This window comes from Podarcis vaucheri (genome assembly GCF_965113315.1).
Source record: "Podarcis vaucheri genome assembly, chromosome: 5".
NCBI classification, from domain to species: Eukaryota; Metazoa; Chordata; class Lepidosauria; order Squamata; family Lacertidae; genus Podarcis; species Podarcis vaucheri.
In genome coordinates, this window is record NC_138763.1 from 40,470,216 (window position 1) to 40,489,775 (window position 19,560).

The 19,560-nt window shown below is 45.4% G+C and overlaps 1 protein-coding gene across 1 annotated transcript in view; it reads left to right on the forward strand.

Moving 5' to 3' along the window:
- Positions 1-17,513, forward strand: part of DGKG (diacylglycerol kinase gamma) — a 164,957-nt gene extending 147,444 nt beyond the window's left edge. Inside the window, 5 exon segments of the mRNA XM_082221770.1 lie at positions 1,412-1,613; positions 9,081-9,201; positions 10,390-10,450; positions 12,593-12,635; positions 12,638-17,513. Of these exon segments, the coding sequence (XP_082077896.1) occupies positions 1,412-1,613; positions 9,081-9,201; positions 10,390-10,450; positions 12,593-12,635; positions 12,638-12,861 (651 nt within the window). The 3' untranslated portion in view covers positions 12,862-17,513.
- Positions 17,514-19,560: the final 2,047 nt, after the last annotated feature.

The window sequence follows — 19,560 nt, forward strand, 5'->3', positions numbered from 1 at the left end:
GTCAGCTGCCCCTTCTCAAAGAGGCCATTGTACCACACTGGCACAGAGACAGAGCACGGTTAAAGAGGGAAACATTCTCTCTGCCCATTGGATGCTCGTTCCTCTGCTGTGTGAATATATGGCATCTGTACTGTATCACGTTCTGTGTCCTGCCAGACCTTTGCTTACCCAGCAGCACAGAGAAGGTTCAATCATAATATTCCCGTGAAAAACAACAGAACCAAGTTTAACTGTTGGCAATCATTGTTCCTTCTGAATTGAAGCAGTGACCCTACTGCTGTTTATCTACCTTGTATTTAGACCTGCTTTTTTAAACATAGCTTTCTGTTGATGTCTGGGTCTGTTGCTCCTGTGATGACTAGCATTTATAGCAAGCTTCTTGAATCAATTAAAAAAAATTGTTCAAGCCTCCCTTCCCTTTTATAAAAGGTGATGCCAGTATATTTTGGTCCATTTTTTGAGGGTATTGTAGGGTCATTTGTCCCTGGAAGCATCCTTTAAGGCTATGTTGAGAGAGGGTATCTGGAAGCAAATGTGTTGGTGATCTGCCACTTTAACTGTCACAACTTTAAGTGAGGTGAGTTTATCTGTTGTTGAAAGCATTTTAAGTTACCTTATCAGAATAATTTTGCCATCGGGCTTTGCCACTGCACTAGCAGAAGTCACACCAAGGAGTGTCTTTCATGCATTTTGCATCAGATGCACCAGCTGCACACCCAGGCTCTTGCTGCCGTTATCTTTGCATAATCTTCCAAATTAATTTCTGTAGGTATCTTACATGGGGCGGCCTTGTAATGTGGCCCATAAGGCTTTTGCAGGTTCAGAATGCTGGGACTTGCCTCCCATGTAGGAAAGGGGAAGTGAGAACATATTCATCCTGTTTTGTGTCAACTGTACTTGGTTCATGTTTGTTTCTGGGCCCAATTCAAGCTACTGGTTCTCTCCCTTGAAATCCCGCATGGCCTTTATCTTCAGAGAATGCCTCTCTCTACATATGCACACATACACCTCTCCACTTGGTCTAATCTTTCAGCAAGGCCCCGTGCAGGATAAGTCCTTTCAGTAAATGCACAAAAACAGCTGTAAAAAAGTGTGCCGAGTCGTTTTCCTAGCGCCCTTGAGATTTTGGAGTGCACTTCTAAGTCATTGCTCAGCTTTCGGCAGGAGGGGGAATTCAATGCCTTTCTGTTTCAGAAAGCTTTCCACAGTCTTAGAATGATACTCTTGATTGTACATTAATGCTGTGGTGTGTTTTGATAAAGGTGGTGTTTTATTGGCTCCTTGGCAGTTAGAAGTCACCTTGGATTATTAGGAAAGTGGGATAGAAGTGTTTAAATAAATACATTGATGCAGGGCATTTTACGCCTCACAATAGCTTCCTTTATCTTTGTCTCCCACCATTACCTGCCAGTGTGATGGAACGGTTCTGGATCTGAGTAGCACTTCACTGGAAGGTATCGCAGTCCTCAACATTCCCAGCATGTATGGCGGCTCCAATCTCTGGGGGGAGACCAAGAAACAACGCAGCTATAACCGGATGAGCAAGAAAGTACCTGAAAAGTTACAATCCTCAGTGGTTACTGATGCCAAGGAACTCAAGTTCTGTGTTCAAGGTAAGGGCATTTATTGCTATGATTGCGATAGGATGAGTGGATGGGAAGCTACGGACATTTTAAGAGCTGGCCTTCTGCAACTGCTGCTGCCCCATGTGTAATCCACACTCAAAAAACTTGCCAGTTTTGAAGGGCCAAAAAGATGTGTTGTGGCTCTCAGCTCAGTGAAAGTGATGGGCACGCGGTGCTTTTTTCTTTAAAAATGTTTAGGGGTACTCTCATTTTCCTACTCATATTGAAATACTGCCCCTCAATGAGGCCAAACTTAAGATTCCCCCCTGAAAAAAGTACTGTGGGCATTTATGTATATGCGCTGAGATATTTGCAAGCAACAGTAATGGGTTGAGAACTAGCAATAACAGAAATTACCAGTACACATCACCTCTGTAATGCAAAGCCGATACAAAAAGGCACAATCCCTCTCCATTTGAATAAATGGGAGCTGTGCCGTAATCCCTGCCAATGTAGAATCTGATGGAGGATTGCACTGCTAAACTTTAGTTATGCCCTTATCAAGTGTGTTTACAAACTCCAGTTCTGCTGCCTCTGACTCTTCTTTGTCCTTTGAAATAGAGTATAACAACCAATCTGTAAAAGTGAATGTATGCACTTTTTGCATGTAGTTTGTGCATATTTCCATACTACCATCCAACTATATAACATTTTCAAATTAGGAAAGGTCAGGTCCCTGCTCCCTAGGGGCTTACAATATTGAAACTGACACCAGGTAGACCAGTGTTTCCCAACCTTTTTTGGGCAAAGGCACACTTGTTTCATGAAAAAAATCTCGAGGCACACCACCATTACAGCCCCGTGACGTCAGCGCACAGCGTCACGCCGGGAGGGACATGAATTGCTAGCAAATTACATAATCACCTCCTTGAGGGCTGGCTCATCTTCTCCGAAGGCAGAACCCCATTAATTAACGACAGACTCACACCATAGCCAAGACAAGGGGGGAAAACCTCAGTCATGCACAGTCATGCACATGTGGGGGCTAAATGAGGACGAAGATCGGGCAGAGAGCAGGGTTCAAATCACCCCACCTGGCCAGGACAATCCCTGGGTGCTCCCTTGGGCCACTCGCCTGACCCACCTTGCAGGGCTGTTGTTGCGAGGATAACACGGGGAGAACCACGCGCACCCCCGGGAGCTCCTTGGAGGAGAAAGCAGGCGATGAATGCAATGCACGAAATATATGAGAGGTGACCAGGTTTTGCAGGTGAGGGGCCCCCGCCAGCCTCCGCTTCCAACACCCGGCGCAATGACGCCAAAGTTTCCCCCCAGGCTCGGCTCGGGAAGCAGCGCTGCTCCCCCCCGGCTCCCCTTTGCCCTCCCGGCTCTCTCTGCCGTCCACTGGGGACCCCCCTCACCTGCCAAGTCCGGAGCGCCGGTGGAAGTTGCATGCACGCATGCAGGGCGCCGCGTTGCCATTGCATTGCACTGCACTCCATGCAACGCCTGCATGCATGCATTGCCTTGCACGCCCACCAATGGGTCTCCCCGCGGTCCGATGCGTCCCCTCCAGCGCGGATGCAGCATTGCAAAAATAACACACACACCCCGACGCAGCCCTACCTGGGGGGCAGCTGCCGCACCGCCTCCGCGGGGATCCCCGGGCTCCATCCTGCCGCCCGATCTCCGCGGGGGCGCAGGCAGGCTGCGCGGGGGCGCAGGCAGGCTGCGCGGAGTCTGCGCGGAAGAGCCCCTGCCTGCCCGGCCGCCGCCGCTGCGCTCATTCCATGGCCGGGAGAAGAGCGCTTCAAACAAAACGCCCGGCCCGCCAGGCCCCGCTGGGAAACGTAGTTTGCGCACCCCGCGCGGGCGCGGAGCCCAAGGGCGAGGGGACTACGGATCCCAGCAGCCCCCGCGCCGGGGACAGAGGGGGAAAGGCCAGGTGCAGGGATGGAGGGACGGGTGAGCGAGCGAGTGAGTGAGTGGCAGCCGCCAAGCCTTGGCCGAGAGCCAGGAAGGGCCTCCCCGGAGGAGGAGGAGGAGGGAGGCGCAGAGCGGGAGGGAGGGAGGGAACCCCAGGGGTCATCTAGTGACGGCGCCCCAATCGAAAATGTGACTTTAAAAAAAATGTTTTCGAATTTTTTGATTTTTCCCGCGGCACACCAGGCAACATCTCGCGACACACTAGTGTGCCGCGGAACAGTGGTTGGGAAACACTGAGGTAGACCACAAAGGAAGGGGAGGGAGAAATAAAGGCAGGGGTGAAATTGATTTGCGTTCATTTTGTATTGTTCACTTATATCACAGCATCCCCATTTAACCTATCAGCACTCTAAACTAGCAAAAGGGCATTTCTGGCACATGGTGGCATACATAACTTTAGGGTATGTTGGATGAATGAGTCCTTGATGCTTTGACTTGTTGTCATTAAAGTTGGTGATGATATTACTGAAGCAGGTGAAGAAACAGAAGAAGCATCCAAGTTTGTTGCAGTGCTGGGATCCCTGATCTATATAACTCTGCTGAGATGCCCAGTCTGCTGCTTGGAGCTGGCAACTCTTCTGGCAGAGCTCTTGTGCCTCCAATAGTTGATTGACATGAAGCTTTATTCTTTTTATTGCTATGATGCCATGTGGAGAAGATATTTACCTGCCACAAGGGAGACCTGGCACACCCAGAATAAGCTGGCAATTCTAGCGCTGCAGGAGCTGCTTTTCCAGTTTAGTGGGCAAGGATAGGGCTTCTCTTCCCTCAGGGACTTCAGCTGATACAGATAAAGATAACTGATCTGGTTTGTGTCGTTTTTTTCCTCTTTGTAGCCTGGTAGTTCCTCTCTTGCAAAACTTGGCTCACTTATGCTAATTACCACTTACTTTGTTTAGAAAACCTTCATGAAATTTACGTAACGCTTCCTATGAAATTAGAGCAAAAGCAGGTTACAAGACGGGTAGGTAAGATACCAGAACGATAAGGAAGGAGGTTTTGTTTTGCCTCTCATGGCTCAGTAGAAGTTGCTGCATGCAGGATGGTAGCTGTCACCACAGGAGCTCCCAGAGCAGACGCCTTATAGGTCATCAAGGCAGGCGCATTGTGTCACTGTTCACTAGATTTGCTAGGCCCAAACCACACATGATAGTGGCAAGCCAAAAACCAGGTCTGAACGGATCAAGTCTAAAGTGGGAGGTGGGGTTTAAAGTTCCCAAAAGGAACTGAGAAGAGAGCTGGGTTCAAGTGGTTGCAGCTGACATTTGGAGTTAGTGGCAAGATCAGCAGGGTTTACCGTTCAATGAAAAAAACAGCAAAAGCACTATGATTTACAACTATAAGAAAAGTATTGCATATTACATAATGTAGCTGGGCTTTACGTGTATAGCCACTCACAAATTCTCTCTCCCACACTGGACCAGGCCCCTGCAAAACCCTCTCTCTCGCTCTCCCCAACCCATCATTTGCCCACACAAAAACTCTCTCTCTCAAACTCTTCCTCCTGGCACCACCCCAGTCCTCTGCTTGCATCTCATGATAATTCTTGTTCTTGGCTCTCCTCCTCCCACTGGACACACCCTTTGCCCACGAAGTTTGGAGGAGGAGGAGCTTGAATACATGAAAAAGGTGTCCTGTCTGAAATCCAAACAGGACAAGAGACACTTTTCTCCAAAAGAACGATCACATTTTTCTAGGGACAGGCAGAAACCCAAGACCAGAGACATTTCCAGTCCTAACAAGAGGTGGAGTTTATTGGAATCCAGTCAAGATCAAGCACTGAGGATCAGTTTTCAAAACTGAGTAGCAAGTGGGAGTGTAGAGCTACAACTTCACATCAGCCAAGCTCAGCAGCAACTATAGGTACAAATATAGAAGGGAAGAGGGCAGTGCAATCTTAAGCATGTCTCCTCAGAAGTATTCCCCATAGAGTTCAATAGGACTTAACTTCCAGGTCAGTGTCGTCGTATAGGACTGCGACCATAGTTACTTATTTTTTGCTCTCACGTTGAGAGCCAGCCTGGCACTCCTCCTCAGGTCCCGATTGCCTTCCAAGATTGCTCAGCAAGGCAGAGGCTGAAAAGGGTGGCGTGAGGCCAGCTAGAGCTTGTGGACGTGGCAGGGCACACCTGATAATTAGCCAGCCCTCCTAGTGACAGTCTACCATGCAGCATTCAAAGAGCCGTAATTAACAGATCTAAATAATCTTTTAATGTAAGCAACACGGCTGGCTTCCAGCTGTGAGTACGAGGATATCTCTGGAGGAAGGGCACAACAGGGCATGGACAAAGAGGGAAAGATACAATAAGAATAAGGATACAGTACACTGACTGCCTAGTCCAGGGGTAGTCAACCTAAGGCCCAGGGACCGGATGCGGCCCAATCACCTTCTCAATCTGGCCCGCGGACGGTCAGCGTGTTTTTACATGAGTAGAATGTGTCCTTTTATTTAAAATGCATCTCTGGGTTATTTGTGGGACACAGGAATTCGTTCATTATTTTTTTCAAAATATAGTCCGGCCCACCACATGGTCTGAGGGATGGTGGACTGGCCCACGGCTGGAAAAGGTTGCTGACCCCTGGTCTAGTCCTCCCACCCCCACCCCACTCCCCACTATGGAACCTGTTCCGAAAACACAATCACCATTTCTGCTAAAGAAACCGCCAGGTGCAGCTTGACTTGTTTGGATGAATCATTTCAATCTGCTAGTCTTATAAGCAACTTTTCTGCAGCATGCTTCGTCTCTGCTGCCAGTACACAGTGCTCCAGATTGCCCCACTTAATCTGTGGGTGGATGAGTGGATCTTGCTCCTGGACTAAGATTGAGCTAAATCAGGAGTAGCCAATGTGATGTCTTCCGGATACTGCTGAACTACAGCTCCCATCTCTCTGGACCATTAGCCATACTGGCTGGGGCCTGATGGGAAGTGGAGTCCAACAAGATTCCCCCTCATTCCTGCCCCCTGTGTTTTTAGTCCTTCCTCCCTATCATCAACATAAATGCATGGATTTCAGGATGAGGGAGTTAGTTACTCACGCCACACTTTAAAATCAGCATTTTCCACGGGGCAGTTATTTTTATGTTTGTCTTTAACCTGAATTTCATTAGAGGTTGCATATTTAATTTCCTTCTACCCATGCTGGTCTCCTCTGAGTCTGAGTCTTTACAGAAAATGGATCTTGTAGGTTAATTAAATATTAAAGGGCTTCAGCTAATAACGGTGCTGGCACAGCAGGGCAGGGCTGAGCTGCTGGAAATGAAAAGGAGGCTCGGATTCATGGACCCACAACCACCGGTTTCTCTGAAATGCTCTTTTGGTGAGAGTGCCTGGCTGAAAATAAGAAAAAGACCTATCTATGTACACGTGGGAGAAAGCGGAAAGCATTGGGAAGGAGCCTGGCATAGCAGGTGTTACTTAGGCATGGCAGAATGACTAAGAGGATGCTTTAATACAGCTACAATACAAGCAAAGGAAAGGAAGTTACAGAGGTGGGGAAACAACGCTCTCTCCAGAATATTCCATGGTGACTAATGCAAGAGAATTTTCTGAACGGAGAGGACTGAAGCAGAATCAGAGGCAGCAAGCCTTTGGGCATCTCCCTCATTTGGAAGAGTAGATGGCACCTTTTCAAATTACTTTTTCAAACTGGAGGTAATTGTTTGAAGACTGCAACTTTAAGAGCACTAAAGCAGAAGCTGGCAACTGAAGGCCTGCAGGCCATATTCAGCCCACCTGGCTTTCCCTCCTACGCAAGTTTTTCCACTTCTTCACCTCCTGGAATGATTGGTTCACAAGTGAGTTGGCACACAGCAGCCTTGTGAGCTTCCATGCTGCCTTTACATTGCCTGCACAGGTAATAATGGATAACTAACCTAAAAACAAGCACCACCCAGCATATCAGGATAAGGTTTGCAGGGTTGATTCTGAGGAATGTCAATTATTGCTTTTTGGAACAGCTACTTCTGTAGTACACAAAAACACAGATTATTTATAAACTAGGCTTGAGTCACACAAAGGAATTGGTTTAACAATGCAGCTTTGCATGATCTGCTATCAGTCTGATCTTCAGACTTTGTCAGCAAACACCTCCTTCTTGCCCAGGTTAGCATGTTACGGCAGAGCCCTTTGAGGTTTGAGGTGCAAGTAGCTCCGATCCACAGCTTAATTACATTTCTTGTGTCCTGGAAGAAGAAGAAGAAGAAGAAGAAGAAGAAGAAGAAGAAGAAGAAGAAGAAAGAACCACACCAGAGAAAAACAATCTTGACTGTGTAGACTGTGCCATGTTTCAGAGATGGAACATATTAGTCCAATGGGCTCCGCTGAGCAAAGGAAGGAAATTAAGGCTGTGGGATAGTCTGAGGCCACCGACGCCAATTTCTCGAGGCCTTTCAAGCCAGGCCTAGCTTTGGAGAATTAAAAATGCTGGTTCGCGGCAATGCAGAAGGAAATGACTCTTACTATTAGGACTGCAGGTGCATCCTTGGCATGGACAAATGGTTGGGTGTGAAGTAGGCAAAAGCCTCCAGTTTGCTCCGCTTTCACATTTGTTTCTCCTTGTTTGCTATTCATTGTTAATCTAGGACATGCTTTTTTCCCTGCACAGAAAAGGAAACAAAAAAATAGACCACACACGCGCGCAGCTGAGCTTAGGCAACAGGATTTGCCAAACAAACACCAAAACAGGACAGGGCAAGGCCCAGCTATTTATCATTAGCTGCCGCCTCATTTTCAGTGCCTGGAAGAAATGCTATACCTTTGAGCCAAAAGGCTTCTTCTTAAGATATTTGTGTGATGTGCAACAAATGAGCAACCATCAGTAGCGCTTTTGGGCAGCACAGACTACCAGTGTGTCACCCTGCACACGCCCCTCTGAAAATGAGTGGGTGCTGCTCCAGAAAATGAGTGGGTGCTGAAACTTATTGAAACAAAAGTATATCATACACCAAAATTCTCAAGTGGATGAATTCTATGACACACAGAAAGTCTCCCAGAATTACAAAACACCCAAGTAAATTCCTCACACCCCCTTTTATTATTATTTTTCACTCTTTTCTGTATGCTCCTAAACTTTTCCATGGAAATTTCTGCTAAATTTGGCTGGGTTGTGCTGATGTTAAATACTTTTTAAAGGTATAGCACATACATTGTATGTATATATCTATCTGAAGCTTGAGAGGTGCTATTTCAGATGGCACTGGGCTCAATTTTTTCCATCTTAGCTACTTCAAGAAATATTGAGCTACATATAGCACAGAGTAAAACACATACACAACACCTCAAAGGAGATGATTTGAGGAGACTTTTTGTATGTGACTAAGCTCATCTTCTTGAGCATTTTGGTGTATGGTAGTGTATCTGTTGCAATAAGCTTGAAGTTGATGTTCTAGACATTGCCTTCAGACCACATTTTCTGCTCCTAAGTGCATCTTCTCTTGCTCACTCCTCCCACCCTATGCGTTATGCTCATGGAAGACAAAGCCCATACTTGTATTTGTTTCATTCACACATTATCCTTTCTCTCATTAGATCTCAGCGACCAACTCCTGGAAGTTGTGGGCCTTGAAGGGGCGATGGAGATGGGGCAGATCTATACTGGACTGAAAAGTGCTGGCAAGAGGCTAGCTCAGTGTTCCTCCGTTACCATCAGGTACCAATCACCCCAGGGTCTTGGTCCCTGCATCTTGCTTTTGCTCAAGTCTGCTGAGAGCTCTGGATGGTATTCAAAGCATGAAATCACAGTACAGCCAGGAAAGCATCACGTGGGGAGTGGGGGCGAGCAGAGACTGACATCTGTTTTTTGTTGTTGACTCAAATTGATGTCTTGTTGGGCCTATGCCACACATAACATTGTAGAGCTGAGGCAGCTATGGCACCCATAAAATGCAGCACTCTGTGCTATAGAAGGATGGATTCAAGTTGTGTTGGAAGGGCCAATAAGTATTTCCACCTCCTAATTAGTCCTGGGTAAGGAGATTGCTAGGCAAGGGAAGCAGCAGACTGGCTGTAGAGGTGGTAGGCAGCCATGCCTACTGGACAGTCCAAGGCGATCAACACACCACTGGTCACTGCAGTGCCAAATGCTCCTCCTGATGGCAACTGGGACTATATCCTGCTTGTGAGTAAGGGCTACTGACTGAGTGCCTATTCATACATATGGGAAGCAGGAAAGACGTGTGGTATAGATAGTCTAAGAGGTACAGAGCTGAGAGGACCTCCAGGCCCAGGGGAGCATAGTTGGGTTGAGCGATAATCTCCTTCCAGGACCTTTGACAACTGGTTGAAGCAAGCAGGATGTTAAGGGTTCCTTTGGACAGGTTATGCTTCAAGCTGGTCTGTGAGAGACTTAAGCGAAGAAGAAGGTACCTTGCACTCCTCTCCCTTGACCTCTGTTGCAGGTCCTTGTTGCAATCCTCTCTGTTATTTTTAATACTAAATTCCAATTTTCTAGCCTTCAAAGTGGTGCATTTGAAAACGAGATGGCAAAAAGTCCTAAATGGGCAGAAATATAGAGGTGTATTTGAGATTAGAACAAAAATCCATTGCACACAAGGAGTGTTCTAGGAAAACAGGTAGCAGGTTCACATATAAGGTGAATGACATTTAAGAGGTGGATCTGAAATACAGAAATTGACTGTGGTCTTCCTTGCACTCCTCAACAGATCGCTGAGCCATCTCCATTGTGAGTAATAGGATGTAGGGCTAGACCACCTTGTTTTTCTCCCTCTTTGCCAAAAATGTTTGTTATTATCAGCTTGCAACAAGATACAGTTTCTGCCCCGGCTTATCCACTTCAGTCTTGTTAACTTTTTCTCTATGCCTTGCTTGTGGGTTCCAGGACAACCAAGCTTTTGCCCATGCAAGTGGATGGAGAGCCCTGGATGCAGCCACCTTGCACAGTGAGTCGTTGCATGTTATGAAAGGGATCTGGGATATGCAAGTGTAGCTCATCTCTCAGTGCTAGAAGCTATGGAAGATTGATCTCTGGAGCAGGAGTGACCGATGTGATGTCCTGCAGATGTTGTTGGATTACAGCTTCCATCATCCCTGGCCATTGGTCATCCTGGCTGGGGTTGATGAGAACATCTTGAGAATACCATGTTGGCTGTCCCTCTTCTGGAGAATGAACTGCAGGTGAGACCCAGATCTCAGTTGTGGATCCTGGAAAGGGACTACGTTTCAAAATCAGCTTTTATTTCACATGGAAACAATGAAGCAAAATAACTATAATATCCTAGCAAATAGCCCTCTACAATTTTAGAAGGAGGAAGCATGATTTTCCTGTCTCCTTTGATGTTATATTCTCAAACCCTTTCTCAGCAATGACAGTCACATTTGTATTCCTAATGGAAAATCAAAGGGGAAAGAGGGAGAGACCTATGGTGGTTGTACACTGCTACAACATTATGGACATTGCTGTATCTTCTGTGTCTCCACACCATTGTACATCATCTGAAGATCAAAGGAGGATGGGTTAGACATGTAAAAAAGACAGATGGTCCTCTGTTATTTGCGAATGAGTAGAACAGAATGTTGCAATGAACAATTTCAGCTGAAAATAAAGGATCTTAAGATTCATGTGTACATACAAATGTCACCAGTGGTCAGGAAATAACATTAGGAACATTTTTCTCATTGGTCACTGAAAACTTTGTATAGTGCTTTTTCTGTTTCCTAGGTTTCCCTATGGGAGTTGAAACCCTTTGACAGAGAACATTGGTTGTAACTGTATACTGGTGGTGGTATAAAAATCTTCCCAAAAGCAATTGTGCTGAGCACCTGGAGGCATCCAGTTCCTTTTTCTGTGTGATTCTGGATACCAGCCCCCATCCTTCATATTGCATTGAGGCCTTATCCTTGTGGCAGATGACTTGTCAGACAGGAAATGCTTTATGTGGCTTCCTGGGAGCCTGCCTGCCACCCCTGAACCATCTCAGGGGGTTGTCCTGATCCTCTGCTGCCTCCACACCCACCCAGAGGTCTTAAGGTCGTATCACAGTGCTGCCTCCAGTTTGATTGGTATTCCGATAAGCAGCCTTGCTCATGTTGCATAAGGAACTGGGCAGACTTGTCCTTCCTTTCCCTGCTTCCTGATGCAAGAGGTGTGGGGGTGGAACTTGTGAGCAGCGCCTCTCTTGATGGTGGCTTGATTGGGTCACAGGAGGGCATTCTGGCACCCCATACATTTAAAGCAGTCTTCTACAACAACATCTGGATGGCCACAGGCTCCTCATCCCTGCTTCCATCCGTGAAAGCAAAAGCACTGTTGCAGTTTAAAAGGGCTGCTGGATAAAATCAGACACATGTTCAAGTGCAGATGTGGCCCACTGGAACTGCCCAGTTTTCAATGGGATACTGTCCCTGCTCCCCACACACCCACATACAATCCACAGCAAGGTGCCTACTGGGTCACTTATCCAAGGCATCTTCACTTGGTTGCAAGCAGTCAAAAGCCAGGTGCAAAATACGCCTGGCTAATTTCGAACACTGCTTATACCACTTTAAAAGTCCTGGCTTCCCCTCAAAGAATCCTAGGAACTGAAATTCATTAAGGATGCTTCAGAGACCCCGATTCCGCTCGCAGAGCTACAAGTCCAAAAGTTCCTTGGGATGAGGGATTGGTTTATCACTCCGAGAATTATGGGTCTCAGGTGGGAATAACAACTCTCAGTGCCTTTAACAAACTACAGCTGCCAGGATTTTTGGGGTGGGGGTGGGGGAACCATGACCCTTAAGGTGATATAGGTATAGGGCAGAAGGTTTTAGGGGAACCCCTGGCATTTCCAGCCAGAACTAGGAAAGGCCACTGCCTGAAATTCCAGGGAGGTTCTGGCACTCAAGTGTGAACAGTACTAAGCCAGGTGGAGCTGCATTGCTGGGGTTGGACTACAAGACCCTTGGGGTCCCTTCCAGCTCTACAATTTGATGATTCTATGACCAGTGGGTCAGATTTGGCATAAGACAGCTTCCTATGTTCCTTGAGCTCTTGGCATCATGGCTGTTGCAATGCTCTAATCCCGATGCTATTTCTTTCCGTTCAGATTAAAATCACCCACAAAAGCCAAGTGCCGATGTTACTGGGACCTCCCCAAAAGAGCAGCTTCTTCTTCCTGAGGAGGAGGAACCGAACTCGAGACTAATCTGCAACCAAGCAAAAGAACCATCTTCCGAAGCAGCAGTTCTCCCTTCCAGTGGCAGTCGACCGCACAGGGGGAAAGCCTATGGAAAGAAACCTTCATCTCTTCAGATCTCCTGGCTTCTGAATCTGCTTCGGAAACATCAGTCTGGAGGCAGCATTATGAACTCTTAGTGGAAAATAACAGGGTTGGCATTCGGCAGCCGAACTGAAATAGCGGTGTGGGTTTGTATATACATGCACACATAGCCACATTCTCTAAATATCACTGGCAGGGATAACACTAACATTGATGGTTCAGGGGGATTTTTCTCCTCCGCAGCGCTGCAGTCTAAGGAGGAGAAACTCTCAAAACTGCTCGGGTTGGGACTGTTCTGAGGAGAGCTGCTCTAGGCGGCCATGAATTGCACAGCCCTGTCTGAAAGCAAACAAACAGACATGGAAAACGGCATGTCTGACGTAGCCCTGCAGATGGGATGTGGGATCTTTTCCATTTATTCGGACTCTTTAGAACCCCAGAAGCTGCTGTTAAAACACCAAACTTGGCAAAGAAACCGAGCTTCACTTATTTATTTATTTTAAAGTATGTCAGAAGACTTTTGGCATCTCGCTGTGCTGCCCTCTTGGGTCACCAAATCCTACACATGATAAGAAATGTTCTTTATTTATTTTTTCCTTAGTTTGGGGGGTGGGGAAACACTGGGGGAGGTAAGAAGGGGAAGGAGGAGGGCACATTATTATCCACCACCCCCAAACTCTTACAACAGCAGTGTCTTTTGCTAGCTTGGTTCTAATTTTATTTTATTTTTTTAAGCAGAAGCTGGTTAGGCGTTCCATTTCAGAGGCTTATGAATGCAGAAAGCAGAGATTGCCAAGTGAGGAAACCAGAAAGAGTGAAGTTGACAATAAAAAAGGCAGGAGCCTTTTTTGGCAGTAGAAAGCAAACTCAGGGTACTTTAAATGTATGAATAACAAGTCAGTTTGGTCTATGATGACGATGACAACCTCACCAACTTGGGGATCCTTTCAGCTTAGATGTAGGCCACGCTTCTCTCTGTTAATATTTTTGCGTTCTCCTCTCAGTTCTGGACGCTTTTCTTTTCTTCAGTCTGACCACATCTGACACATGTGAACATGTTTTTAAGTTTTCTCTGGCAGCACTGATTGAGAGCTCTGCCAGAACACACTCTCGTCATGGGACTGACTTTAGTCCAATGGCAAAAATTCCAAATCAAGTGCTGGATGTGTTACAACGGCCTAAACATGCGGCAAGGATTGAACCCCAAAACCAAGAGCCAATTCCATGGCTGGCATTTGAATGTCATTAAAGGCCAGCTTGGTCCCGTGATGAAATGTAAGCATACACAGAGGTCATCCTAAAGAGCTAATATTCCCCACCACCACCATGTATTTGTTCTTGTAACAGAGCAGCACAGAAGAGAACTCTGAAAAACTCCCAAAGAGGAGAGATTAAAATGGCTCTGTGTTTCAATATGAATTGAATGTCCAGGTTAGCTGCTATTCTTCCATGCTCTAACTCTTTTAACTGCATAGACTGTGGGTCAAATTTTGAGTTGTCCAAAAGCAAAACTTGGCAGTCAAGCCACGTTGGGTTTGGATCCACCAGTAGCCCACATGCCACCTTGGTGCAATTCCTATTTTTTCTTCAAGAGAGGAATCCATGAACAGCTTGAATAGCCTGTAACATAACTCCTCTTCAAAGCAGACCAGTCATTGGCAAATGGGCCTATGAAAGATTGTTTTTATTACATCATCAAAGGAAAAGAGTCTGAGCCAGACAATGTTCTTAATGTAACCTTCTTCCGTGTGAGATAGCCTTGCAGGATTTTGTTTGGGTGGCTCTTTGCCCTGGTTTGAAGCCGCTCAGGGTCAGCAAGCACGTCTCATTCACATTTAACTGCAGAAGAATAAGGAAGTGTTAACTGACTCTCCTTGTTGGCTGACAGGACCACGTGGAAGGCTCGCCTCTGCAGATCTGAAAGAAAGGAATGCAATCTTTGATTTATTCTTTGAAAGTGGAAAATGCTGGTGGCACAATTCCAACTATTATGCCTATTTATTTTACTGCTTAAATAATGAGGAAGGTTGTTCTCAGCTAATGTAATTCTTTCTAGATGAAGTCACTTGGCTTCACCTAGAACAAACCCTGCCTAACTCTCTCAATAAGCTAGGAAATCTGATGGAGACCTTGGCATCCACGACAATATGACTGTATTTTCATAGATAACTGCGTTGCCGTCACGAACCCCACAGTGTTACATTTGGGACCCATTCAGATGATAGCATTTATCTGAGCAAGAAGCAAAAGGCAGAACAAACTGTGGTGGCTGTGCAGATTTGTTCTTGCAGCTGGAAATTGAGGAATCTCCCCAAAGAGGGATATTTTGGCTTTGTGGTCTCAGGAATGATTAAGCCCTATTTACTGTGTTACCTCTTTAGGGCTGCATGACAGCTGCTTCCACAGAGGGACCATTTACACTCAACATCCGAAGTCTCCATGTGCTGCTTATTTTTGTGGGGCAGAAGATACCCCATTGGCTGCCAGCTACATTATCCTACCTGCTTCCCCTTCTCCCTTCCCAAAGCTCCATTTCCTTCCTGCTCAACTCACCTGTCTCTGAACGTTTTTGCATCACCATATCTTTGTCTCTTTTCTTTTCTGTATTCTGCTTCTTTTCAGGGTTTTTGGTTCAATGCTGCAAATATAGCTTGTTCTCTCTTTTCTCAAATATAATTATCTTCTGCCATTGAATTGATATTTAGCTTGGTTTGGTTTGGGTTTAATTGACTGTACAGCAAAGAACAAAGGAAAATAATTTATCCAGAAGTCAGCAGCTAGAAGCTCAGGATTCTTGAGTTGCCAAGGAGAAAAACAACACAGTGCAAATTCTGTCCCCCCTTGGGGATTTCCATGCAGTTGCAACTAGATCTTAGCCCACTTTATCAATCTGGTGCAAAAGTAAAGGAGAGGCAAGTGTTAAGCACTAGGCATTTCTGGCACCCTCCAGATACTCTGGACTGTAACTGGTCGTTGTCCTGACCATCATCCCTGACCATTGTCCATGCTAAGCTATAGTCCAAAATACATGGAGAGCACCAACTTGGGGAAGACTGAAGTAGATTCTTAACAATAAAGGTAGTAAGATACTAACTGAGAAAACTAAAGGCAATGGGCCAGGATTCAGTACATTGAAAATATTAGTTTCTCCCTCTCTGAAATATGGGGACATGCCTATGCCACAAATTTAAGATGGGTTGCTGATGAGTCCCTTCCTCAGGGAACTATGATTCTATGAAGAGGACCAGTAACAGAATTCTCAGGCCCCTAACAAAAACTATAATTCTTATCATTTGTTGGGGGAAGTCATAACAATTAAACTGGCATAAAGCACAACTATGAAACTGGTGTTTGTAGACATGCTGTGGGTGATTTGATTCAGGACTAGCAAGCTGGCTTACTGAGGAACTCAATATCTTGTTTCTTATAGGACTGTTCAACTGATAAAATTGCACTGGTTTAATTATAACTACATCCACCTTCTGACAAGGATTACTGGTATCTGGATTTGAAATAATTCTGGAAAACCATCAGTGGCTCAATTGTTAAAATGGAGCAGGAAAACAATCACAGAAGGAAGGAGTCTATATAAACAGTATATAAATGTTCAAAAAAAAAATCTTTAACCAGACAGGCAGTGTAGAAGTAGCTGAGATTTGCGCAGAAAAGAAATCAAGAGCTCAGAATGACTTATGGGCAACCAAAGGCATATTAAAAATGAACAAATTCTCATAAGGAAAGCAGCTGGACTAAATTCATATCTTAAAATCAGATATTAACAAAGGTTGTTAGGAGATTAGGTAAGAATAGGAAATAGATTCTCTTCCAGACTAGCAAAATAAGATTCTGAGGGTCCTGGAGAAAATGACAATTGAATGGTTCGGGGGACAAGAATACCTAATTGTATTTGCCAGATTCCATGCCTAAGTACTCACTAACACTTATCAGTTGTTCAGCTTTAAACAACTGACTGATTGCCACAAGTATTATGGGCCAAATAGTGCTTTGCTGTCAGGTGTGACTGAGGCTTTGCTACATTTCTGAAATGTCAAAGCGTCACAGAGATGCTTGGTGATTAAGAAGGAAGTAGGAAGGTGCTGTACTTTCAGTGGGGGAATAGCAAAGTTAGCTCCAATGGCATGGGAAGACAGCAACCTTGCTGAAGCTAATACATCTAATTTTAGATGCCTTTAGAAAATATAACAATGAGCTGGGTTTCATGTAATGTAACCCTAAGTCAAACCATGGCTTAGCTTGAACACAGAAGCATGAGGGCTCCTGGTGAGGAGATCACAGCAGCTCCACTCATGATCCTCCTGCTGCTGAGCTAAGCCATAGTTTGGCTGAGACTGTCCTTTGAACCCCAGGCTCATGGCTTGTCTCCTCCAGACAAACCACAAACTGTAAACACAAGAACAACATTCAGTTGCCCCTCATGTTTAGTCTGGAGTGACACCAACCACAAACCTGGGATTGGATGAAACTAAGCCAAACCATAGCTAAGCTCATGGCAGTACAGGAGGAGGAGTTACAAAGGTGCCACCGTCTCCTCTCTGGGAACTTGCACATTCACACTAAGCCACCGTTGACAGTTCACTTAATATTAATCAGGGCAGCCAAAAACAAAGTAGCATTTTTAGTGTTTCCCATTCAGTAACAAAAATAATAATAACATAATCTAAAAACCACAGTATACCAGCCAGGCTAGACATCACCTCTTATTTGATACCCTAATACAAATAAATTTCATAGAATCATAGAGTTGGAAGAGACTACAAGGGCCATCGAGTCCAACCCCCTGCCAAGCAGGAAACACCATCAGAGCACTCCTGACATATGGTTGTCAAGCCTCTGCTTAAAGACCTCCAAAGTAGGAGACTCCACCACACTCCTTGGCAGCAAATTCCACTGTCAAACAGCTCTTACTGTCAGGAAGTTCTTCCTAATGTTTAGGTGGAATCTTCTTTCTTGTAGTTTGGATCCATTGCTCCGTGTCCGCTTCTCTGGAGCAGCAGAAAACAACCTTTCTCCCTCCTCTATATGACATCCTTTTATATATTTGAACATGGCTATCATATCACCCCTTAACCTCCTCTTCTCCAGGCTAAACAGCTGCCCAGCTCCCTTAGCCGTTCCTCATAAGGCATCGTTTCCAGGCCTTTGACCATTTTGGTTGCCCTCCTCTGGACACGTTCCAGTTTGTCAGTGTCCTTCTTGAACTGTGGTGCCCAGAACTGGACACAGTACTCCAGGTGAGGTCTGACCAGAGCAGAATACAGTGGCACTATTACTTCCCTTGATCTAGATGCTATACTCCTATTGATGCAGCCCAGAATTGCATTGGCTTTTTTAGCTGCCGCGTCACACTGTTGGCTCATGTCAAGTTTGTGGTCAACCAAGACTCCTAGATCCTTTTCACATGTACTGCTCTCAAGCCAGGTGTCACCCATCTTGTATTTGTGCCTCTCATTTTTTTGCCCAAGTGCAATACTTTACATTTCTCCCTGTTAAAGTTCATCTTGTTTGTTTTGGCCCAGTTCTCTAATCTGTCAAGGTCTTTTGAAGTGTGATCCTGTCCTCTGGGGTGTTAGCCACCCCTCCCAGTTTGGTGTCATCTGCAAATTTGATCAGGATGCCCTTGAGTCCATCATCCAAGTTGTTGATAAAGATGTTGAATAAGACCGGGCCCAAGACAGAACCCTGTGGCACCCCACTAGTCACTCTTCTCCAGGTTGAAGAGGAACCATTGATGAGCACCCTTTGGTTTCGGTCAGTCAGCCAGTTACAAATCCACTGAGTGGTAGCATAGTCAAGACCGCATTTTACCAGCTTCTTTACAAGAATATCATGGGGCACCTTGTCAAATGCCTTGCTGAAATCAAGGTAGGCTACATCCACTGCGTTCCCTTCATCTACCAGGCTTGTAATTCTGTCAAAAAACGAGATCAGGTTAGTCTGACATGACTTATTTTTCAGAAATCCATGCTGACTATTGGTGATCACAGCATTCCTTTCTAGGTGCTCACAGACTGTTTGCTTAATGATCTGCTCCAGAATCTTCCGAAATTTAAAAAGGATATCCTGGATATCACAGGAAACATTCTGGAGAACAGCCAACAAGAGGCATGAAATGACACGCTGCCTGATGTTTACTTGGAAGTAAGTCCTGCTGGAATCAATGAGACTTACTCCCTCCTAAACATACACAGGATGCAGATGACAACCCAATCCTAAATCTGGTGCACTTAATGTGAAAATGAACATTTATGATCAGGCTGCTCTGGGACAGTAGGCAAGCCAAGAAAAAGATTTAGATGGCTGAAAAATAATAACATTGTCCAATTCCTATAGGGTTAGAGAAAGGTTGCTGAGATGGCTTATAAAAAAGGGTTAAGAAACAATGCATTGTTTGCCCTCCAAAAATCCACCCTCCCATACAGGGAGAGAAAAATAGCCGGAGGGCAGACATTGAATGAAGGAGAGATACTTAAACAGCAGAAGTGGTTGCAGAGCATCAGAGCAGCTTTAAAACCCAAATGATCTGGCCACACTCAAGATTCCCATAATTTAAAATAATCCTTGCCTTCCACCCAGTGCCAAGTATAACTTGGCAAATTGAAGGCTTTAACATGCTCTTTTATTAGTACACAGCTCTAGAGGCATCTCAACAGTAAGCAGTAAGCTACAGACATTTGCACAAATGAACAAAACATGAACTAGCAAAACCTTGCAGCAGTATGTTTAAGTAGGGTAGCAGCTAGGCTTTGGTAATCAGAACAATCTGGGATAGTGTC